The sequence below is a fragment of the Notechis scutatus genome, chromosome 9, assembly GCF_049901735.1.
Source record: "Notechis scutatus isolate UNSWTSFEM ecotype Mainland chromosome 9, rNotScu1.2, whole genome shotgun sequence".
In the NCBI taxonomy this organism is placed as follows: domain Eukaryota; kingdom Metazoa; phylum Chordata; class Lepidosauria; order Squamata; family Elapidae; genus Notechis; species Notechis scutatus.
Genome location: NC_142017.1, coordinates 16,348,195 through 16,373,728, shown reverse-complemented (window position 1 = coordinate 16,373,728; position 25,534 = coordinate 16,348,195). Strand labels below are relative to the sequence as shown.

The following is a 25,534-nucleotide window of genomic DNA, read 5'->3' as shown; positions in this document are numbered from 1 at the left end:
GGCAGGTGTTATGGAAGGGAAAAAAAATCACAAAACTACACCTCAGTTATTTTGGCCATGTCATGCAGGGGGATTCACTGGAGAAAGCAATTTTGTTTGGAAGAGTTAGCGGTAAAGGGAAACCAGGCCGTCAAAGAACATGGTGGCTGGATACCATCAAAGCTGACACCAAAGCATGGGACAACTCAGTGAAGTAATGCAAGATGGGAAGATATGGAGATACTTAGCCCATAGAATCGCCAAGAGTAAGACATAACTGAATGGCCATCCTCCTCATCATCATCCTCCTCATCATCATCATCCTCATCATCCAAGCTATCTGATAACAGTTCTGGAAACATTCTAATGTAATAGCATGCCAAAAACATCGCCCCACCTTGACACAGATTGCCACAGCCTCATCGGTCCACCAAAGGGAAGTTTCAATGTTTTTATTCAAAGCAGCTTCTCACAATGTATAAATACTGCATATTAACACACATGAAAAATACAACTTCTAAGGCACCCAGAAAAATGTGTTCATACACTAGTTTACAGGACCATGGACAAATAATTTGTGTACAATTTGATCTACACAGTCACGATATCAGATATATCAGAAGATATGCATCCCTCGGTACTGAACTAATTTCTGAAATATTTACAACACTGTGGTTAAGGGGTGCCCCATACCCTCATATTGGTCATACTGTGCAGTCTTCACAAATATTGGAAACATGACATTTAGACAACAAAATAACTTATGGGCTGTATCTGAAAAAATCTATACTTTAATTCTTTTCTCTCTCTCTCTTTTTTTTTTTGGTTACCTGCGTTATCTTTATTTAGTTTGGTAATAAGCCTTACCAATAGATACCTCCTTACTTATATCTATTTTTCATTTTCCTCTTTTTTTTCCCCCAGCAGATACACTTACTCTGGCTACCTTGCCCCTTTTCTTTTCCCTAAAATGAATTAAAGATGATACAAAATGCAAGTTGAAGGGGACGTGACAACCAAAGGCATGACTGGAAAAATGGAATTCTTTGGTCCTTATTATTTTTAATGGAAGCTTGATATTTACATGCAATATATATTATTGTCTAGAAGCCAAAATCCTGTCTGAAAATGCGAGTGGAATCACATGAAGGATTTTCCTTGTGTATACCTGAAGTAGTGACAAAGATATTAAGAACGGCTTCAAAACATACTGCTAACAGGGTAAATAGAGATACATCCATCCACGTTGTGGAGCATTTCAATGCATAATTCAGATTGTCTCTACATCTTTATGTAAACTTTAGGGTCTTCCAAACAGAGTTGGCTTCAACCACGTTTGACTTATATAGATTGAGCCACCCAAAGAACCTGAGTGTGATTAAGGTTGCTTAGATTAGAGTTGGTCAGATTAGACCCATGGGCTAGAGGCTTCCATCCCTGACTACAGAACAAAGCCCATGCTAAAGAGCCTAGCTATGTCTGAAACGAACACACATACATAAAACCAGAACAACCCGTATTCTCCATTTCACTAGAAAAACATTATGGCCCTGCATTCTACCTTTGTCAACTGTTGGAATGCAGTTGTTGGAGGCAAGGGGTTTTCTTTAAAAGTTCATCAAAAGAATGGGGGTGAAATCCATTGAACATAGTTTCCTTCCCTGAAACCACCACTCTTCAAGCCTTCTACAGGTTGGTCAGAACTTGAAGTGCGGAGAAATTATGCCTGGAAAGAGTTTTGGGGTTGGGAAAGTTTCAGTAGGAATTGTCCCCATTTGCTTCACGTTTGCAAGGCAGGATCAGATGTTCCAACGCCACCGTCTGCAACCCTGTGTCCTCCAGATATGTTGCGCCTACAACTCCTGGAATATGCAGATTATAAAAAGATGCTATAGTCCTTGCTATTCTGCCACCCCAGAGAGTTGACTCTTCATTTTCCTTATGAAGTTCACAATCTTTGTTTCAAACTAGTGGTAAGGCTTATTCACAAATGCAGCAAATCTACAAATTCATTTATTTCAAGGCTGGAAAAAAGGAAGGGAGGAAACCAAAAAACCTGCCTGCATATATTACTAACAGTAAAACAGTGTGTTATTGTAAGTGAAAAAACAATTGGCATCAATCCCAGAATACTAGAGAATTAAAAGAAGAGTTAAATCATTGTGTAAAAAGATTGCCTAGAACGCTTACCCTAATCTACCACAGAAATATAAAAAGTTTATATATTTATATATATGTATATTTGAAAATATATACTGTATTAAAATCAGCAAGCTTATTCATTGAAACAGAAGGGCACCCAACTAATACACATTTTATATACAGCAATATATATGTGTACGTATATACATACATACATACATACACACACACACTCATACATACATACATACGCACACACATGCAAGACAAACAGAAAAAAATTGAATTGCTTACTTTTCCATATCTACAAATGCAAAAACTGGGGAATCTTTTAAAGATTTGTACAAAACCATTTACATGAAATCATATGACATATTTAACAGCAAATTTTGCATTTTATTAAATACTGTGGATATTAATCAAGATATTCAACCCAGTATATACAGCACACCTTATAGCTAAATACTCAAGTGATGCTGGAAAGATAAAACCAGATGAGGAAGCTTTTTAAAAAAATAATTACTGACCATAAAGTTGTTAAAAAAAAACCCTGAAATTAGAATAATTATATGGTTGGTTGTTTTTTTTTCAAAAGTAAGATTTAGAATTTCATTTTTTAAAATGAAGGAATTATATTTGTCCTGTTTCAGCTACTGAAATGTAAAAATAAGAATATGTAGAAGAAGCTGTGAAAAAAAATTAACATTTCAAAATCAGATCTACTTGGAAATCCAGATGTTTTTGATCCCAAGAATTCTTCCCATTCAAAGGAAGTTTCAGTGTGGGAACATTTTCCTGCTAGTTCATTAAATTCATTCCTGGAAGAGGGACTGGACCACATTTTGAAAAATATTTCAATAAGTGAATGCGCTCCCAAATATATATATATTTTCCCATGGTTTTCATTTGCTTGGTATAATATACCTCTAGGATTTTATCCCTGAGTCCAGAACAGCTGGACTCCAGAAGCAAAAGATTTATAAATTAGTTGAGATTCTTTGCCATCCATAGCAAAGAATAAAAGAAGCATTCTCTATTTCCCCCTCCCTGAAAACCCTGGTTTATAAGTTCAATGCATTCTGAACATGGTTTGAAGCCAGAGTGTGCACTGATTTGTAAGAACTTTACAGAGATTTCCTGCCAAGAGGAATGTTTACTAAATAAATGCATTTTTTTTAAAAAAGGAAGTCATCTCCCATCTCCAGGAATTCAATATCACATCAACAGCATTGAGAAACTTGGTTGGGTAATGAATCTACAAAATTGACAGAATCTACAAAACCAAGCTCAGAGAGCACCAAGGACTCCACAGTTCAATCCTGAGCTACAAATATTCTCTTCCCTTGAATTCAATACCCCATTTGGAAGCTCTAACACCTAATAAGAATTTAGAACTTAAACGGAAACCATGACAGACAAAAAAACAAGTAGAAAAAAAATGAAAAACAACCAAAACGTTTAGAAAACTCGTGGAAGTCAGAATTCATGAAATGGACTTAAGCCTAGAGATATTTAACACTCTGTTTCCTTTTTTTCCCCCTGCAATTTTTTGTAGCTGGAAAATGAAAGGTCATCTCATAAAACAGCCCATTCATGTCAATGTTCTCCTTTTAATGCACCTTGATTGGGCCTTGTTGACTTAAAAAGAAAACAGTCCTTTCATTGCTTCTCAAGGGATTTCGCAGACAGTGTAAAGGTGTTAAATCGATGCAATTACAGAAGAATCTTTGCAGTGCTTCCAGGAAGTATTGGGGCCAGATCCTAAGAGCGAAGGAGCATAGAATGAGCCAAAGGAAAGCTCTGCCTTTCTGCAATTTGTCTAATGGAAAGGAGAGAGATGGACAATAAAAGGAATTCCAGAACCTCTAATAGCAGCATTTCCAAAGGCATTCTTAAGAATTTTATACCACTTATCAGGGAGGTAGCCTCTTAAGCCAGCAGGAATTCTTCATTCTTTGTTGCTTCTCTAGGATGATGCAATATGGTTATTACTTTTCGACTGATTAGAAAAAAATAGTAAACATTTCTTATATTTTTTTAAAAAAAAGAAGGTACACTCTGCCTTATTCCTCAAGTTCTCGAGAGGAGTTGTGTTACACTCAGTTTCAGCATTACACCGTTCTTCTTCAAGGACGATTCAAATACAGTGCCCATCTTGGAGGACAATTTCTGAATATGAATCACAGATGGAGTTATTTTTTTAAAAATGCCACAACAGCCCATGGCATTATCTGATTCACTACCTTTTGTCTTTGCTGACATAGTACAATCTTTTTAAAGACAATCAGGGAGATCGTTCACATGTGCAAAACCTATCTGGTAGGTAAGTACAATGATAATTAATAAAGAGGCACACACACACACACATATATATGTGTGTGTGTGTGTATACATACATACATATATATACATACATACACACACATATACATATACATACATACACATACACAAACACACACTCCCCCCACACACATATTCATATCCATATCACAGAGACAAACAAACACAAATAAATTAATTAAATAAATTGAACCAAAAGGGGAAAGCAATCCAATCCAGGTAGGATATTTTGAAAGTTCTTCTTCCTCTTTTTTTTTGCAACATTATTATTTTTTATCCATCAGCCATTATAAATGATATCCCTCACATACCACGTCTTCGATTGTTAATGGTGGAACAAACCCGAAATATGGACATCTTCTTAAAGCAGGCCAGATAAACAGCTGAATTCTAAACAGAGTCATAAGGACTGATGCCGTGACAAACTGCGTATAGCAAATGGGAATAAGTTAATTAATTAATAATAATAATAATAAAAAAGAAGACCAAAGAAGTAAGATTTGTGGTGTGTCTAGCGCTTCTGGCACATGGAATGTATGTTTCTCTCCAGCCACATGGGTGTTCAAATGCAACTCTTGCCAAAGGCATCTGCTTTTCCTTCCACAAAGAAAAATCAATCCTGCTAGGAAGAATTGTTGAACACAACAAGGAAACTGATGCAACCTCAGAGATGTTAGATATGCCTCCAGGAGGATTTGCTGGATCTTGGTTTTGGCTTTCATATCATTCTTCTCAAACCCGGAGACATCTGAAATCTCTTTGATCCCAGAACATTCTCCTCCCCTACCCCCCTTTTTTTTCCTTCAGCAATGTCAAACTTCATAGATCTTGTCTTGGAGATAGCTGAACAATGAATCTAGTCCTTTGGAAGAGCTCCAGAGCTGCTTTAACATCTGACATTCTTTCTCATTTACATCTTCAAGGCCAGATTTTAGAAAACTCCGAACCAGGCATTTCGATTCTTCTAAAACCTAAGAGAAACCAATTACATTCCCATTAACTTATTAATTATTAATTAATATGTTAATTCTGTTAGGTGCATAGCCCTGTCATCCAAGCCACCCAAAGTCATTTGCTATGAGATGGGCGGCAAATAAATTCAATGAATGAATGAATGAATGAATAAATGTCTTCTAGAGAAAGAAGAGTTTAGAGTGAAGAGACCTGTTGGGCTCTCTTGGCTTCATTAGAGATCTTCTTTGGCCACCATCTTGACTTTTTTGATCTTCCCATGAACGCTCCTTTCCTTTGAGATTCATTCATTCATTCATTCATTCATTCTTTCATTCATTCATTCATTCATTCAATTTCTATAGTCACCCAATTTAACTAGGTGACTCTGGGCGGCTTTATATTATAGAGTAATAAAATAGTTCACAAAAATGAAGTGAAAAGTAGGAAATCTTGAGTTCATACAGTGCTCACTTTTTCTAGCCTTCCATAAATTACATTTTTGTTGGAAGTGTCACTCTCCATGCCTTGTAACTGTTTTATATTCTTCTTGTTTTTACTATTCCAATAGATTCTTTGTTTTTAGTTCTGCTGGGTCTTAATTTAACAATTGAAAGCGGGTTTGTGTTATTATCATAGTAGAACAAAAGGATCTAAATAACATTTTAAAAAAAGGTTTTGATAAGCAGGAAGCATTCATTCTTAACTTCACTGGCAATTTTTCTCTATTGCTTTTATGACTTTCTTTTTTTCTTTTTAATAAAGTTTTATTGAGTTTTAACAAAACAAATAAAACATCTTATTTGAGTACAGCATTGTTCCGGGTTATAACATTTCCATACAGACACAATTTCATATGCATATTCATCTTATGTATTCAACTTCACATCTTATTACTCTTTTTCCAACTTCTCACTACTTCTCCCTTTACTTCTCTTAATTTTCTTTTATGGTTATCTCATTTTCTTCTTATTCAATTGTATTTCTTTTACCTAAATTTCTATATCTTTTTATTCATTGTACTTATACTTTCATCTGTCTTGTTTACAATTTCATATGTTCTCTTCCAACATTCTTAAGAAGCAAAATTCCCCCTATGATTGCAAATCGAAGTGCAACACCTTTAAATCTTATTGTTATTATATGAAATCTCAATAAACATTGAATTTGTGCATTCTAAAATTGTAACATTCAAATTTCTAATATCTATTTTATATCATGTAGATCTCATCATTCAGACTCTGCTTGGTACTTCCCCTTGAAAATGTAAAAAGAAAAATTCTAAAAACACAGCAAAAACTATATATATATATATATATATATATATTCTTAAGTTTTCGCGGGTACTTACATGTATGGCATTTGGCTTTGTTCGGGTATTTTGTTCGAACACTATACAGAACACTATACAGAACACTATACACTATACGAACACTATACAGAAGCCTGATGATGGCAGATGAGATTCTGCTGAAACGTTGCTACAACTTTAAAAGAACAACTACAATGACATGGGAAAATACCCGAACAAAGCCGAATGCCACTTCTCTGAGAAGCACAGAGCAGAAGACACAAGCCTGAAGATGATGAATGAGACTTCATCGAAACGTTGCCTAGATACTTCCAATCTTATGTGGGAGAAAACCCGAATAACCAAAGATCCACATACAAATACCCGCGAGAACCTCAGAAAACAAATATATATATGGTATTCAGCTTTGTTCGGGTATTTTCCCACGTCATTACAGTTGTGCTTTTAAAGTTGTAGCAACGTTTCGGCAGAATCTCATCTGCCATCATCAGGCTTCTGTATTGTGTTCGTCTGTCAGTCAGACTTTCACAGCCGTTTCAGTTTTAAATTTGGGGCTAGCCTACTGCTGTGCCAGAAGCCTGATGATGGCAGATGAGATTCTGCTGAAACGTTGCTACAACTTTAAAAGCACAACTATAATGACATGGGAAAATACCATACGTGTAAGTACCCGCAAAAACTTAACACACACACACACACACACACACACACACATGTTGTGACTCAGAGGATCGAGCCTGCTCTGTCAGAAGACATAGGCTCGAGTGATGAGGAAGACCTGGCATTAAGGTTTGAGCCTGCCTTGTTAAGTGACACAAATGGGAGTCAGGAGGAGGAGGAAGATAGGGCATTGGGGTTTGAACCTGCTTTGCTGGAGGTTTCGGAGTCCTCATCATCTCCCATACCTTCCTCGTTAATTACACCTGTGTCAGCAGAGAATCAGGAGAACATGCCAGAGACCTTAGATGAAGATCAAAGTGAAGAATCTTGGTTTGATGCAAGAAACAGACGTAAGCAGAAATGTCAAACACAAACTGGAAGGAGACGTTGAATCAGAGATTGATTAAGAGACTGACACACCCCTTCAGGAAATATAAGGAGGCGTGTTAACTCTGGAGCCTTGTCCGGATCAACTTGTTAATTACCTCGCAGCGTGGAAGAAGTCTTCTGCCCTTTTGGCTCTGAATCATCCAGTGACTCATTATCTTGGTGCAAAGATAGTTTCTGGGAGAGCTGCCAACGACGTTTACAGAGAGGAGTTAACTCTGTGGTGTCTGAAATTCATTTGTTCGTGTTTGTTGCTGTGGGACATTTGGACTCTCATTTGTGGTTACAGGTGAGACATAACATACATACATACATTATATATATATATGAAGCCTGATGATGGCAGATGAGATTCTGCTGAAACGTTGCTACAACTTTAAAAGAACTACAATGATATATAAGCCGATATATATAAGTATATATATATATATATATATATATATATATATATATATATATATATATATATATACACACACACACACACACACACACATACATACATACGTAAACAAAATAGTTATTCAAAATCATTCTAATACTGGTATGAACCTTGTAAATCTTTCATGTTTCTTTTCAATATTTATCAATCTTTGAGAACAATTGAAATGTTTCCCTCCCTTCTTCATTGTTACTTAACTGTTAATAAGCATACCATTGAATAGTCATACAGTTTTATCTTCTAAATTATTTACTATTAATAAGCAAAATAATTATTCAAATTCATTCTAATAACTGGTATAAATTTCCTTATAAATCTTTCACATTTCTTTTCAATATTTTATCAATCTTTAGAAACAATTGCAATTTTTCCCTCTCTTCTTTATTATTGCATTAATTATAAATAAACATACCATTACATAACAGTACAGTTTTATCTCATAGATTATTTACTTATTTCATTTCTAACTCATTACAGTATTCTACTGTCACAACACTATCTTTTGTACCTTTGCAGAATCCTCACTTTTAACTTAATTTAACCATTGTCTCTGTGTTTTCTAGCTAAACAAATACCTTTAATCCTAGTACGTTTTCCCTTTTTCTTTATTTCCTGTTTTTGTCCCTCATGAGTTCTTTCCCTTTCTATCTTTCCCCCTTTTTCTCATCCCTTTTTTATACCCTTCTCTCTCTAATTTTCCCTTCTGTAGTTTTCTTTTCTGCTTCTCCTTGCTGTTATACTTCTTTTTCAGACTATTTTTCTTTTTGGCTGTTCCCTTTGATCTCAAACTTTCAACTCCTTTCCCCCCTTTCCCCCTTATTACCACAATTTCCATTATTTGATCATTGAAAATGACTTCTTCTTTGTCCCACCCTTCTTCTTGCTCTTGAAGCTTTTCCTTTTGCTTTTCATAGTTCAGGATCTCCATTTCAAAAAATTCAAATATGAAGCCAAAGGATCTTCCTCCCCTTTCTGCATCTTCTTTCTGTTTTTTAAGATTCATCTTCAATTCCTCCAGGAGTGCATTTTAAACACTTTTGAACAACTACCCAATTGACTTTAAGTAAAAACAGAAAAAGAAAAAACCAATGCCAAAACCTTTTTTTTTTAAATCACCAAATGATCCCAGACTGTTCCTTCTTGTTTCTTTCCTTTCCTTTTCCTTTCCGTGGGTTACTGTATCTTTCAATAAGATTTCAGTTACAATGTATCCTCGGGAGTCTTTTCAAAGTTTCACTGTTAATCCTCTTTATTTTTCCAGGTGGCACTCCATTTTTCCATTATTCCAAGTCCCACCCTTTTGCCTCCACTATATTCCTTTTTAGGGCTTTAAAATGACCAAGAAAAAATCTTTATTCTCCTTTTGACACTTAGATTTCAGCTTAAGGTTGCCTATTAGTGTCAAAATAGATTAACATAAATTCCTTTCTGTACCATTCGTAATTGTCAATATAAAGGTTAAAAAAAGGGTTTTTAACCTCCTTTTCTCTCTCCGCCACTTAAAGATCTTCTTTCAGAAGTATTCCTCTAGGTACTTTTAGATTCAGGGTACCTTGCTTAGATGTTCTCTGTTGTTTAGCCCGGTCTGTCCTGCTTTCCTCTTTGTCTTCCTCCTGCACAATCTTATCCAGTCGGGTTCTTCTTTGAGGTGGCCATTTCTGACCACTGCTGCAACCGCCTTCAGGGAAGGGAGTTTAGACCAGCCAAGGGGGAGAGATGCGGCTCCCCTCCACTCAGCTAACAATCTTCCCCCTCTTCACCACCTCTACGGGGTGGCTTCAGCCCCAAATCCAAAGGCTCCAGCGGCGAGCACAGATCGAAACCACGCATGATCGCTGATTTCGGTCTGTCGCTGAAGAGACCCAAACCGGAAGTCGCTTTTATGACTTTCTTGATCTTTCTTGATCCCCGGTGGTTGGGGACCCCTGATCTAGAGGACTTGAGTCCTGCATATTATAAAAAACCTAAGCTGAAATGAAGATGGAGGAGAGTACAGGATGTGTCCAGGGTTTTCATCAGATCAAGAGCCTTATTGGCTCATCCAAGACACGCACACAATACTTTTGTAATATGTGCTTCTTTTGTCTCTTTTTCCCCCCTCCAAACATTTTGGAAGGAGATAGAATCTATAATACATTTAATTAAAAGTCCCCGGTGCTTTACTGCTGGTCTTTCAAGCGAAAAGGGAAGCTATTCTGTCTTTGCAGAGAGAATCAGGTTACAATCTTTCATACAAAGGTAGGGAGGGAAAAATATTTCTCTATCAGCTTACAAAGGTGCCTCTCCACTGAAAAGTCAGAACTTGCCTAATGTGTGAAAAAATAATTTAAGGTTGAACACACCAATACAGGAGTTTAATATTTTGCCTTGGACAACCTTTTTGAAGACAATCTTGGACAATTTTGGGGGCTAAGAAGACCATAGCAGTAAGCAATGGGGAAAATATATATCATACTCTGGATAGGATCATGGTTTTCTGGTGTGCTTCTCCTTCTAGCTTTTTATATGAGAACTTCTAGAAATGTCCATTCATTTCCTTATTAAGAAGGTCACCTACATAAAAGTTATTGAAGGCTAACATTATAGCTGCCTGCATTTTTTATCTTAAACATGTTTATTTATTCATGGAGCTAACTATGCCATAGATTTTCAGCAATTATGGTTGGAAGCATTCCAGGAGCTATCAAAGAAGCCATCAAAAGGCCTAGAATCATCCACTCCCTTTCATGGAAAAATTGCTGGTAAACACCAGTAATACCTAATATATTTTGACCCCCAATCCAGTGTTTTTCAACCTTGACAACTTTAAGATATGTGGACTTCAGCTTCCAGAATTCCCCAGCCAACCATCAGCCATCAGTTTTGGGAGTTGAGGTCTACACATCTTAAAGCTGCCAAGGTTGAACAACGCTGCCCTAATTTTTTCAGGACATTGACTGTATAAAATAGACCCGTGATGGCGAACCTATGGCATGCGTGCCACAGGTGGCACGCAGAGCCATTTGTTCCGGCACTCGAACGGCAGGCAAACTTACCTCACTGCGCATGTGCGCGCCTCACAGCTAATTTTCGGCGGGTTTGAGGCCTTTTTCAGCCTCCCAAAGGCTTGAAGAAGGCTTCTACAGGCTTTGCAGGCCGAAAATTAGCCCCATTTCATCACTTCTAGTTTTTCTGAAAATACCGGAAGTGATGACACAGGGCTAGTTTTCGGCCTGCAAAGCCTGCAGAAACCTTCCTGAAGCTTTTGGGAGGCCGAAAAAGGCCTCAAACTCGCTGAAAATCAGCTGTGAGGCACAGTGCAGGTAAGGGGGCGGTGGGTGGGTGGGTATTGCGCGTGCATGCATAGGGGGCATGGGGGAGGCGCATTGCCTTCTGGGTGCTGGCACGCAAGCGTGAGTGTGCAAGCGCACACACAATTTTTGGCACAGGAGCCCAAAAAGGTTAGCCACCACTGAAATAGACCTACAATTTCACCCCCACGTTTAAAGAGGCCGGGGATTTCTTGTGAAATGTTTCTTCTTGTGGTGTTGGTGTTCTTGTTTGCTTTGGAATCCCTCTGGAATCCATTTTTGATTATCTCGTGGTTTTACACTAGTTGGGATGGAATTGGACGACCTGTGCATTTAATAAAAAAGTAAGTAAGAGGCAAGAGAGGGAGTCCCTTCTAAAGGAGTTTCTGAAAGAGATGGGGTGGGATACAGTTAGCATCAAAGAATTACCCTGAGGTAAGATGGGTGGCCAACAAACAAACACATTCTCCAAAGTTCTCCATAAAATCTCATATTCTTCTTACCACTGCACTGCAGGACGCCATTTCTTTTACCCTCAGCATCACTTCTTGCCCAAATGTGGTGGGCCAAAAGACTTGTGAGACGAGTCCTCTGCTGCAAGCCTCTTGCGCTGTCAGCTTCCTTCCACAAAACAACATCTCATTGGCCTGCAAGGATCAAATATATTAGAAAAGGACAACTTATTCTCCTCCTCCACAAAGAACAAGCACAAAACACAAGGTGACAGTGCATACAGATTTGCACAAAACAGGTAGGGACCTATTTAGTGGTAGATGCAAAAGTAGGATAAATAGAAAATAGGGCTTCATGTGGCTAAGAGACTGAGCTTGTCAATCAGAAAGGTCGGCAGTTCGGCGGTTCGAATCCCTAGTGCCTCAACATGGAGTGAGCTCCCATTACTTGTCCCAGCTTCTGCCAACCTAGCAGTTTGAAAGCACATAAAAAAAGTAGAAAAATAGGGACCACTTTGGTGGGAAGGAAACATTGTTCCATGCGCCTTTGGCATTTAATCATGCTGGCCACATGACCACGGAGATGTCTTCGGACAGTGCTGGCTCTTCGGCTTTGTAATGGAGATGAGCACCGGAAGTCCTCCAGGTTTAAAGTTGTCAAGGTTGGAGACCTCTGCTCTGGAGCACTGTCCTATCTGCCCCTGTGCAATTAGCAAACCACACACAGGTGCAATATTCATCCATTAGGTCAGGAAGGAAATGTCTGGAGTAGAAAACCACACACAGGACAGCACTATGGGCGTCAAGCTATTTAACTGAAGTAGAACCATGGAAATCTGAAACAAGGAAATCTTACCAGAGCCACACCCAATATCTGTGGAAATGTGTACGACGAACAGCCTGCAGGAGTGAGCCGAATGGTTGCGTAGGGTGTTTGGAACCAGGCCTTTTCACTTGCCCACACAATGTCGCAGAGTGGTAAAATTGACGCTCCCAAGCCAAGAGCAGGGCCATTGATGGCAACCACAATGGGCTTCTTAAACTGAATAAAGGCTTTCACAAAATCCCTGAAATGGAAGAGATGGACAGAAGTCACCATGAACGACAATTTGTTTCATGAGAACTTTTGTCACTGCACCAGGCAGGACTCCATGCAGTCAAACTCTGCGTATTTCTCCAAAGGCCAATCAATAACTCATCCCACTTTTTTCTCACTGTATATAGTAAGCAGAAAGATAACACTTCTGAGCGTGGCTGTGCCATCAAAACCATAATGCTCCACCTTGCCTTGGATCATTGTCTTAAAGATTAATTGGAGGGCTTTTTATTAGCCGTGGTTGATGCCTTTCAAAGTTCCATGCACTTCTGGATGGCTTTACAATATGAACGACTGATATGCATGCACTACAGAAATGGTTGTCGCACTTACTTTGGCTATGTCATGCAAGGGAATTCACTGGGGAAAGCAATTATGTTTGGAAGAGTTAGCGGTTATAAGGAAATCGGGGCATCAACAAACACAGGGAGTGGATACCGTCAAAGTTGACACCAACCAGAGCATACAAAAAATTCAAAGTAGTGCAAGATTGAAAGGTGTAGTGAGACCTGGCCCACAAAATAGCTGAGTCAGACATGACTGAATGGATATCGATATCATCATCATCATCATCAAGAATGGTTCAGCTGTCTTATCCCTCCCCAAATATTAACAGCTTGATATTTTGAGTTTTAAGATGTTTTTTTCTTATTTCTTTCTCTCCCTTTCTCCTTATATGTTCCTTCCTATATCAAAATATTAGGGGACACGGTGGCTCAGTGGCTAAGGCGCTGAGCTTGTCAATCAGAAAGATCGACAGTTTGGCAGTTCGAATCCCTAGCACCACGTAACGGAGTGAGCTCCCATTACTTGTCCCAGCTTCTGCCAACCTAGCAGTTCGAAAGCATGTAAAAATGCAAGTAGAAAAATAGGGACCACTTTGGTGGGAAGGTCACAGCGTTCCGTGCACCTTTGACATTTAGTCATGCCTGCCACATGACCATGGAAACATCCTCGGACAGCGCTGGCTCTTCGGCTTTGTAACGGAGATGAGCACCGCCCCCTAGAGCCGGAAACGACTAGCACGTATGTGTGAAAGGAACCTTTAGCTTTACCTTTATATCAAAATATTAATCTAAAAGCAAAGATGATGAGTGTGGCAGAGTGAAGAGCAAGAGAGTAGAGTGGTTTTTTATAATCTCTCTCTGGACAAGGAGAAGACTTGAGATTGCCCATGAGTGCTCCACACAATTGCTCCTCATGAGGAGATTGTAAAGCAATGGTCTCCAGTGATTTTAGAGCTCTGGGAGATGAGGGAATAGCCCTTTTGTGGAAACCATGGTTGGTACCTTTGCAAGAACACCAAGTTTGTATACTTCCTTTTCTAATCATGTTTGGAAATCACTTATTACCTGCTTTTCAGCTATTATGGACTTTTAGATCAACATATTTTACAGCACTGAGTTTCCCTTATCACTTAGCAAAAGAACATACACTATTTTACAGGTTTTTTTTAATAAGACCTCCAAGTGTCCTCTCAACTCTGTTATTCTGTATTCTCTACAACTAGAGATAATTTTTGGCACAGTTCAAAACAGAACTTGGTCTGTTGAGTTCAATGTTGGTTGCTGTCCAGCAGTTTTTCTTGTCCCAGGAGGACACATGGAAGATTCCAGGTTCAGATACTTACAGTCGAAACCCTGGAATCTTCTGAATATATACGGCTTGTGCTGCAGCACTGTATTATGCCTTCGCAAATGAAAATATATTGTTATTTGGTATAAACATTATTGACATAAATGAACCATGATTTTACATGGCTACAACTGGCGGAAGTGTGGCATGAGTCCAAATTGGATAGGACAATCCACAGTTTGCATCTGAAAATCTGTCCTTCATATTATGTAGATTGGCATTGGACATAATATGAGATGTATGAGAAGAAGGCAATATTTTAACTTTGAGAGTCTATTTGCATATAAATGAAGTCATTTCCTTAAGAAGAAAAATCTTCAAACGTTGCCTTAAGAAGTCTGGCGAATAGAGCAGAAACATGATAGAATCAAACCATAGAAAAATGCTAACAAAATTCAGAAAGTGAGTTAAGAGAAAGATTGCTGTAGTTTTCTGCAAACTGTTCTCCAGATATATTGAATTAGAAATCTCAGAGCCCAAAGCTATGTTGGCTTAGAATTTTAGTAATTCTTAATTTTCTTTTTACTCACTGCCTTCTAAATATATCAGACTACATTTGGAAAGCAACAATTCAGGGAAAACTTGAGGATGGATAGCCAAACCAGAAGTAGGAGAATTCAGACAATCTTCAACTAATCAATAAAGTACTAATTGCAGTGTTTGGAAGTTAGAGAGTTCAACTTTTTCTCTACTTCTCAGAGTTTCACCACTGTAAGTCCCAGTTTACACTGATTTTTCTAAAGAGAAACGGAAGAATTAATGGTGTCTGCCAGAAAGGAAGAGCCAACTTGATTCAGAAAAGAAATCTGATTATTTAAATGAGGCACCACTTAAAAAACAGATCAACACAAAATGGTTTTTATCTATCTGCAAAAGGACATGAAATTGAGTAAACAGTAAAACAATTGGATTTGAATGGAGCTAGAGCACCTGATAATATCTCTGCAATTTAGTATAAAACTTTCCAAGATATTCTGACCAAGCTGTAATCTTGACAATAAATGAAATTCAGGTACATGAAAAACTTCTTTTGACATGGAAAGAAACATATCTTTTTTATTTTTATTTTTTAAATAAAGAAGTATTCAACTTATCTGAATTTTGCAGACCTATCTCCTTACTGAATGTGGACTACAAACTTTATATGGCAGTACTGCAAAGAGAAATAATATCAGGCGTATCATAAATGTTATTGATAAGACAAATCAAAAGAACAAAAAAAAAGGCTTTGATTTTCCTTTATGCTGAAAAAGCCTTTGACAATTTTGGAATAATGTTTCATATTTGCAGTTCTGAAGAAAATGGGTTACAGCTCTAATTTTTTGACATCAATACAGTGTATTTATAAAGAACAAAAGGTCAATACTGAATGACCTCACCTTGGAGCAATGCACAATATACTGAAAGGGACAAGACAGTGTTCTCCCCTTTCTTTTTCTTAGAATATAAAATCACAGAGTTGGAAGGGAGGCTTGGAGATCTTCTATTCCAACCCCCTGCTCAATCAGGAGATCCTATACCTTCATTCTTTCATTCATATAATCTTCGTTCTGTTTAGAACTACAACTGCTGGCAATTTGAATACCTCAAATTGTGGAATGTAGAATTTCAAGAGTCAAATCAATTACTGAAGAACATAAGCTGTAATTATTTTTTCATGATATGCTCACAATTACTCAACCGAGAGAATCTTTAACATTGTTGGTGGCATCTAGAATTTGGTCTATTGAACTAACCAAGGGAAAAAAACTCAAACTTTGGTATGGAATTTGTGAGGATGAAAAGCAACATGCCTATAGAACTTTAACAGTTTTGCTAATTTGTTTTTGACAAAGAAGACTTTTTAAAAAGAAAAATTATTCATCAAATTGGAAAACTATATCAAGAGACACTTCTAGATAGTAAAAAGTTACATCTGTCTTAATTAAGGAGAATCCCAGCTGTCAATATGAATGTTCTACCAACACTAAACTTCCTTCATCAAATGATTCTAGTATTCATGGAAGTAAAATATTAAATGTTTGGCACAGACAAGTAACAAATTATATGTGTTCCAACAAAAAGCCAAGGATTAAATTAAAAAATGTGCAGAGCTCAAGAGAACAAGATGGGATCACAGTTCCAAATCTTACAATGTCATATGCTCTAGACATGTTAGGCTACCTAACATAAAACATAGAATACTAGGCTTGGAAGGGACCTTAGAGGTCTTCCAGTCTAACCCCCCGCACAAGCAGAAGACCCTATGCCATTCCAGACAAATGGTTCTCCAGTCTCTTTTTAAAAAACTCCAGTGATGGACCATCCACAAGTTCTGGAACATGAATTTCAGAATGGAATATGGAAGAAGCAAGCCTTCTAGAGTGGCTGTGTAGATATATTTGGACTGGCATATGTTGCAATGAACAAGCTATAAGTAATTATGCAATATTAAGTAGCCCACCAAATATAAGGGATAAGTACAGGAAAAGGTTCTTGTTGTGGTTAGCCGGCAGCAATGAGGAGGACGTTCCCGAAGAGCCTGTGCTAGGTGTGAGTGAAAGCAGGATGATTCATGGAAGAGCAGCACAGGCGACTTGGGAGTAAGAATGCTAATTAGTGGCCCCACCCTTCACGGAATATAAGCCTGATTTCAAATGGTTTTTGCCTTTGCAAAAGGCAAAAAAAGTTCGAAGGACTTAGTGTGGTGATTACAGACTCTGATTTATTGGAATATTTCTGCCAAGGTTTTTCTAATTGGACTAATTGGCTGCAAGCCATCTGTTATCTACAAAGAGGTTTATTTGTAGATTAAAGCTGTGAAAGTTTGAGTTTATCTGTGTTTGCTCTCGGGGAATTTGGCTGGGTCAGAACAGTTCCTTGTTATTCTCTGTTTGGTTGCTTTGCTACTGAAAGTCTATTTTTATGACGATGATGATAGCACCGTCTTAGCCCATATTGCTTTGGGCAAAATAATAACTTATATTTTAGATCACAAAGACTTACTGATAATTGGATAAAGATAACATCTCTCAAATTTTGTACTATATTATTTCTTCTACCTTCAGCTGAGTTACAACACCAAAGACTATGCAGCTAAAGAATTACAGATAGGAAGAAGAATATTAAGAAGTTTGCATCAACCCAGCGAAGCATGCTGAGCAAATATATACATGACATCAAAATAATCTAAATATCAGACATTTCTTTCATTTGGCCTAACCAACCCAATTCAAACGTTAAAATAAATAAAACCATATCCTCTGCCGTCGGCTGGATTTTTCTGACTGGAAGATTCCAAAACCCCAAATTCACCTTATAGCCTCAGCGATCCGGGTGCTTTCTTTCCTTCGGTCGCTGGATAACCTTCCAATCAGGTAAGAATAGTCCAAGCCGCTACAAAACACACTGCCTACGGCACTGAGTAACAGGAGCTTGCTATCATCAGCGGATGCATTGCAAAGAGCTCTTCGGACCTCCTTCATAATCTGTAGAGAAACAAACAACCGTCCAGTTCTTTGACATGAATCATGGAATATTTACTCTGGCTTTCTTGTGGCTTCGAATCGGACTCAGGATAACAGCATCTTTGCTTCCTTACCGGCTGTTTCTCAAACGTTTTCCAAATCTATATTTCATATCCGCTTTTGAGATGCGTTTAGCGTCTCAAGGCAACAAAGTTAAGCAACCCAGATGAGGAGGAAGAGGAGCAGAGGTGGTATTCAGCAGGTTCTGACCAGTCCTGGAGAACCGGTAGCGGACATTTTGAGTAGTTCAGAGAACCGGCAAATCCCACCTCTGACTGGCTCCACCCCCGTCTATTCTCTGCCTCCCATTGAGTCCCAGCTGATCGACTGGGTCTCCTTTTGTTGCCCTGCACAGGAGAACGGAGCTGGGAAGCAGGTTAGTGGGGTGGGGAGGGGAGGGGGATTTTGCAGTATACCCTTCCCCTGCCATGCCCTCCAAACCACACCCACAGAACCAGTACTATTTTTTTTTTGAATCCCACCACTGAGGAGGAGGCAAAGGGAAGGACCCAAGGGTGCTTTGATCTTTGCTCAGCAGGACTGTGCAAAGGTTGGAAAGTGGTTTTCAGAAATATGCCCTTAGTCCATGGAATGGTACCGGGTTGCAACATGCCAGAAACCGGGCCGTGCAAACAAGCGAAGCCCCATCCGTGGGAGGCAGGCAGCATGTGAAACCACAGCTCCTCCAGTCCACGGAAAAAATCTCTCTCCACAAAACCAGTTCCTAGTGCCCAAAAGGTTGGGGGCTGCTGCCTTAGCCCAAATGAAGAGCTTTAATTTAGAAGGTGTAAGCCTCAGGAGGGAGTTTGGAAAACTTTTTGTCTCTGTAGGCATAGCTGCTTTGTTGGTAGGAATGCCCTTTTCAGAATAGAATAGAATAGAATAGAATAGAATAGAATAGAATAGCAATAGAATAGCAATAGAATAGCAATAGCATAGAATAGAATAGGATAGAATAGAATAGCAATAGCAATAGAATAGAATAGCAATAGAACAGCAATAGCATAAAATAGCTATAGAATAGAATAGCAATAGCATAGAATAGCAATAGAATAGAATAGCAACAGCATAGAATAGCAATAGAATAGGATAGAATAGCATAGAATAAGGGACGTGCATAAGTGCACAATCGTGCCCACAGTCCCTGTCCTATTGTCCCCAATTATTAGTTCCTATTTCTTGTATTTAAACTTGTGCTTATTCTTGTTTCTATTATATTGTAAGCTTTTGACAAATAAATAAATAAAATGAAAATAAGAATAGCAATAGAATAGCAATAGAATAAAATAAAACAGCAATAGCAATAGCAATAGAATTAATAGAAATAGTATTCTTTATTGGGCAAGTGTGATAGGACAATGCCTCTGAAATACTTCAGACTTAGGTCACCTATGGCTGTTTTGATAATCAGAGAAGCAATTACATGAAGTTTGCCATAAATATGACTCTCGTGTCATTTCACGCACTGTATCCTTCATGCCTGCAAATACAGGTCATCCTTGACTTATGACCACAACTGAGCCCCAAATTTCCATTGCTAAGTGAAACACTTGCTAACTGAATTTTGCCCCATTGTATTGCCACAGTTGTTAAGCAAATCACTGCGGTTCTTAAGCTAGTAACTCGGTTGTTAAGTGAAACCTGGATTCCCCATTGATTTTCTTGTCAGAAGGTCGCCAAAGAGGAACATGTGGCCCCAGGACACTTCAACCGTCATAAATAAGAGTCCAGCTGCCAAACATCATGTGATCTTGGGGATGCAGCAATGGTCGTAAGGGCAAGAAATGGCCATAAGTCACTTTTTTCAGTGCCGTTGTAACTTTGAACAGTCACTAAATGAACTGTTGTAAGTCAAGGACTACCTGTATAGTGATATACGGGAACTGCCTTATTTTACATAAGGTGAATGGCAGCTGGGCCTCAATATTATTCATCATTGATTGATGGTGCCTCTCTTCCAGCCAGAAACATCCTGCAGAAGCCACAGGGATGTAATGTATAGCACATCATCATGCAAATGATGTAATTTGTGTTAGAACATAGAAAGAAGGAGAAACTTTCTGACAGTGAGAACAATCAACCAATGGAACAGAAGTTGCCCTCGGAAGTTGTGGGAGCGCCATCAGTTGAGATTTTCAAGAAGAGATTGGACTGCCATTTGTCAGAAATGGTGTAGGGCAGTGGTCCCCAAACAATGGGCCCCAGACCGGTACCGGTCCGTGGATCATTTTGTACCGGGCTGCCTATTTTGCTTGGCCGCCGCCATCTTGTTTCGTCGGTTGGAAAGCGGCATTTGGATGCTGAAGGAATCCTTGCGCCTTAGTTTCGTCGAAGAGGGTGGGGGCGGCTTCGAACGAAGAGCCGTCCCGATGGTGGTGGAGTCTCGCGTTACTCAGAAGGAGATTAAGAAAGAGCTCGAAAAGCCCATCGACCACGAGAAGGTACAAAGGAGGAGTTGAAGGTGGCGGGGAGAAGCGGGGGACGGCTGGCTGGCCGGTCGCTCGGCTCGTCTTGCCTTGGTCGTGCATGCTGATGCCAGTACCGGTCCGTGGGTCTGTGGATCATTTTGTACTGGGGCGTGGTACAAAAAAGGTTGGGGACCACTGGTGTAGGGTCTCCCGCTTGGGATGGGGGTTGGACTAGATGACCTACAAGGTCCCTTCCAACTCTGATTATCTGTATCTGTAGCTGAACCTCAGAGGACTTCTTGACCTCCTGCTCAGGACAGGATACTAACCCAGTCAAAGGGCTGTCCAGGCCTCCAAGCACTGGAGCCCTCACAACTCTCGAAGACAAGCTATTCCATTGATGAATTATTATTACTTAATGTTATGAAGCAATTGTTATGAATTATTCTCACTTTCAGGAAAATTCCCCTTTCGTTCTAGGTTGCATCTCTGTTTAACAAGTTTCCACCCATTACATCTTATCCTGTCCTCAGAGGCTTTGGGGAATACATTGTCCCCCCTCTTCTCAATCACACTTCTCAGGTACTGGAGGACAGTTATGAATTTACCTTTAGTTCTTCTCTTTGAGAAGGATTAGTAATTGCATAATGTCCCCACAGACACACATGCTTTCAACCAGTGTAAGTCTAATGTCAGGATTCCAGCGATTGCCCTAATTAAATCACGAGCCTCAGGCCAAACTTCAAAGAATTCATTAGGCGTGACGTACTGGCATGACCTGTATGAAGCTGATTCTGACATACGTAATTATAGTCACCTGTGACCCTGCTCCCCACCCCTGGGTGTGCCACAAAATCAGTTTCTCCAATTAAGCATGTACATGGGCGAAGTGTCATCCATCATGTTCTCCAATTAAAGTTTTTCGTGGGCAAAAGCTTCAGTGCTTAGCTACAGTCTTTTTAAAGATAAAGTTGGAATGTGCTTCTAAGTTCATTTGCCGGATGCTTCTCCAGTCCTTCCCCCAATCCCTTTCTTACGCCAACTTGGAAAGAAGTGTAGGAATGTTTTACAAGTTGACATCTAATTTGTAATTGTCCTAAGAGTTAACTTTTTCTCTGCCTTCCAGTTAATCTCTCCAATATTTATGTCCTTCAGATCGATTTTGCACCCTTGATAAAGAATGAAAGCTCAAAATAAATAAATAAATCCAAATTATAGGAAACCTCAAGAACTTGATACCTGGAGCTGAATCTAACTTCTACATATGAATGTGACATGAAAGGTAAAATAATAAGTAAACATTGAAAAAGTTGTGCATGTACTTCAAATCTGCAGCCCCCATTTCGGTCTTCCCTTCAAAATTAAAATCAGAAATGGAATTTGAGGGAGTTATTTCATTAGGGGATAAATTATCAACAGAGGGATGCTTTTACAGCTATTGATCACTTCCCACTGTTCTCTTCGATTGTGTGATGACCCAGGGTGGGATACAAAAGCAACAAAGTCACAAAAACAGGCAAAGTCCTTTTAATTCCTTCAACTTGGTCTCCAAGGTCCAATTATCATTGACTGGAGAAAAAACTCCCCCACGAACAGTTGTGAAAAGGAGGAAATTCTGTTCAAACTCAAAATACATATAAATTATAAATAGAAAAAAACCACACAAACCACAGTGAAGCAATTAATGAGACAAGACAGGATAAGGGCTTGAAGACGTTCACAGATATTGAAATATACATACTGGGAAGGACGCCAAAACTCAAATAAGAACAGACTAGAATTATTTTACGCTTTACTTCCAGCACCAGGCCATGCACAGTTTGTCCTTTTAAACAGTCCTCCCAGCTGCAGCCCATGAAGGGGATCAAGGCCCTTTCCTCCCCCATAGACCACGCCATTCACGTTTCTCCTTTATCTGCTCCTCCCTGTGTGCCCTAAAATGAAGAGGGGATGGGCCTGGGTCTTCCTCTGAATGCCCAGCCAGCCTGTGCCCTTCCCCAGTTTCCTCCACAACCTCCGAAGCCACACTCCCACTCCCTGTCGGTTGTTCCTCCTCTCCCTCGGAGTCAGATTTTAACAGGGGCATGACAGATTGGATGTTCACCTGCGTACCTCTGGAGTCAGTGCATTGTTATCTGAGGTCTGACTGGACAGGAGGATGTGTGTGAATCCATCTTCTTTGCGTACAACAATGTCTCTAAACCGACAGTTGCTTTCATTCTGACGCACGCTGTACCTGAGTCTCTTATCGAAGACGTAACCCTTTTCACTCTCCAGTTTCCGTTTCACAGTGGTATGAAGAGTCAGGCCTCCATTTGCAAGAGAGGAACCTTTCAAAAACAAACAAACAAAGGGGAAGTAGAAACACAAATTAATGTCTCAGTTGAACCAACCAAAGTAGAGATAAACTTGCCCAAAGTCCAGGAGTGGGCTTCAAACATTTTAGCAAAGTGTTCTCTGCCCAGCTGCTAAGGTGGGCGTGGCTATGGTGGGCATGGCCTAGTCGGCCTCCTGCACCATGGCTGGTGGGGGGGGGGGGCGCTTTTGCCTTTCCCAGGATCTGGAGGCTTTCCTTGAGCCTCTGGGAGGGTGAAAATGGCCTCCTCAGGCTCCGGAGGCTCTCTGGAACTTACCGAACTTCCGGGAGACCCATTTTTCACCCTCTCCGATCCTTCACACATGCCCTGCACTTACCTGCATCCAAAATGGGCTGGGAGGGGCGCAGTGGCATGGGCGGGGCCAGCCAGGAGTGGGATTTGGGGGTTCTCCAAACTGCACATAATCTTAGCTAGGGGCTCTCCTGAACTCCTTCAAACACTCAGCAGCCCAACCCTGCGAATGTCTTTTTTGGGTTGATTCCCTATTCATCTCATCCCTCATCACCAATTCAGGATGGAAAGAATTTATTGTCCTAAGTACCTGTTCTAACTATAAATGCCCAAACAAGGAAATACTGGAGTGCGTTAACAGCAGACATGTCACTGGAAGGCAAAAATCACAAAACTGCCTCTCACTTGTTTTGGCCACGTCATGCTGGCTGAGGAATTCTGGGAGTTGAAGTCCACAAGTCTTAAAGTTGCCAAGGTTGGACACCCCTGCCTTAGGCAAAGCCTGTTTCCTCCTCCAGAACTGACCAGCTACATCTCACTTTTCTCTTTTGGCTGATGTCTCCTCCACTCAAACCTTTGTTTGGCTGACCAGAGGTAAGGCGTTCACTCTGCTGAAGGCCTTCTGTACAGGTAGCCTTCGCTTAATGACACTAGAGATTCAAAGGTATGACAGAACTACACAGAGCTACCTAGGGATCATATGACTGCATTTTTGGACTTTTTGGGTGCTTGGCAAACAGCTCACATTTATGGCCATTTGCATGTCTCACAGACATGTGACTGTGATTTTTGCCACCCGAGTAGAGGAATTCAAAACAAAGTTTGGGGGATATTTGTGTGCATCCGTGTGTGTGTGTGTCTGGGTGCACATGGCCCATTAGGTTCTATTTGCCCTCCCCCTCTGCCTTTTAGGGAGGGATGGAATCAAATTTATGGGTCTCATTTTGTAGAAGATCCATTTAAATAGCACCCAAACAATGACAGATGTCGTCTCAAGTCCCATTTGTCTGGATTTGCCAGCTGTTTCTGCAAAACTCACCCCAGTAAATAAATAACAGGGAACAGGTGGATAAAAATTAGAGAGCCCTGAGGCTTTGCCTTCAAACTGACTCCATGCTCTTTTCTAAAGATGGATCCCTTTAAACACCCAAGTGGGCACTTAATTTTGATTAGCCGTGGGTGACATGTAATCAACGTGTCTGTTGGTGAAATAGTTGTTGTTGTGTTTTTTTGGTAACTCCCACTTCTCGGGAAACAAGGAAAGGGTGGAAGACACACCAAAAGTGGGAAAAGGGGACAGGAGGATGAGTCACAAATATATGAGGGTATTATCCTATTGGTACTGGCTGGGGGAGGGGAGTTGAAACTGAGCATTTCTATATTTTAAAAAATATTTAAAAATATTTTAAATTATGCTTGGAAGAGTTAGCGGTAGAAATAAACCAGGCTGCCAAAGGACACCATCAAAGCTGACACCAGCCAGAGTGTAGAAAAACTCAAAAAAAGTACTGCAAGATTGGAAGACATAGAGAGACCTGGCTCATACAGTAGAATTGCCAAGATAATAGAATGGAATGGAATAGAATAGAATGGAATGGAATGGAATAGAATTCTTTATTGGCCAAGTGTGATTGGACACACAAGGAATTTGTCTTGGTGTAAATACTCTCACTATACATAAAGAAAAGGTACATTCGTTAAGAATCAAGAATCATAACGTACAACACTTAATGATAGTCATAGGGTACAATCAACAATCAAATCATACTAGGAAACAGTCAATATAAATCGTTAGGACACAAGCAACAAAGTTACAGTACTACAGTCACAAGTGGGAGGAGATGGGTGATGAGAAGATTAACAGTAATAGTACACTTTGTAAATAGTTGAACAATGTGAGGGAATTATTTGTTTAGCAGAGTGATGGCTTTCGGGGGAAAAAAAAGCTGGACATGATTGAATGAATATCAACATCAAATATTTGGAAGGCATCAGGCTGCGGAAGTTCAACCTAAACAAGTTCTACCTTCTCTGAACATCTTCTGGCTTTGGCCCAGAGGTGCTTTTTCAAGAGGCAAGTGGACTTTCTGCTTTTTCTTTAAAGATGTTTCGCTTCTCATCCAAGAAGCTTCTTCAGCTCTGCTGATAAGAGAGCTGAAGAAGATTCTTGGATGAGAAGTGAAAGGTCTTCAAAGAAAAACCAGAAAGTCCAGTTGTCTCTTGAAAAAGCACCTTTGGGACAACCATGACCTGGATGATTGAGAATCTCCATAAACTTCTGGCTTTCGATTCATTTGACTTTACTCCAACCAACAGAAATAG

The 25,534-nt window shown here is 39.6% G+C and overlaps 1 protein-coding gene across 2 annotated transcripts in view; it reads right to left on the bottom strand.

Moving 5' to 3' along the window:
• Window positions 1-416: 416 nt before the first annotated feature.
• The window catches only part of CDYL2 (chromodomain Y like 2), a 51,202-nt gene continuing 26,084 nt past the window's right edge, over window positions 417-25,534 (bottom strand). For both annotated transcript variants that reach the window (XM_087971630.1, XM_087971631.1), the window contains exons 2-6: window positions 22,716-22,933; window positions 17,984-18,156; window positions 12,815-13,025; window positions 12,010-12,153; window positions 417-5,435 (exon numbers count right to left, since the gene is read on the bottom strand). In XM_087971630.1, coding sequence (XP_087827756.1) covers window positions 5,277-5,435; window positions 12,010-12,153; window positions 12,815-13,025; window positions 17,984-18,156; window positions 22,716-22,933 — 905 coding nt within the window. In that variant the 3' untranslated portion in view covers window positions 417-5,276. The remainder of the gene's footprint in view (window positions 5,436-12,009; window positions 12,154-12,814; window positions 13,026-17,983; window positions 18,157-22,715; window positions 22,934-25,534) is intronic.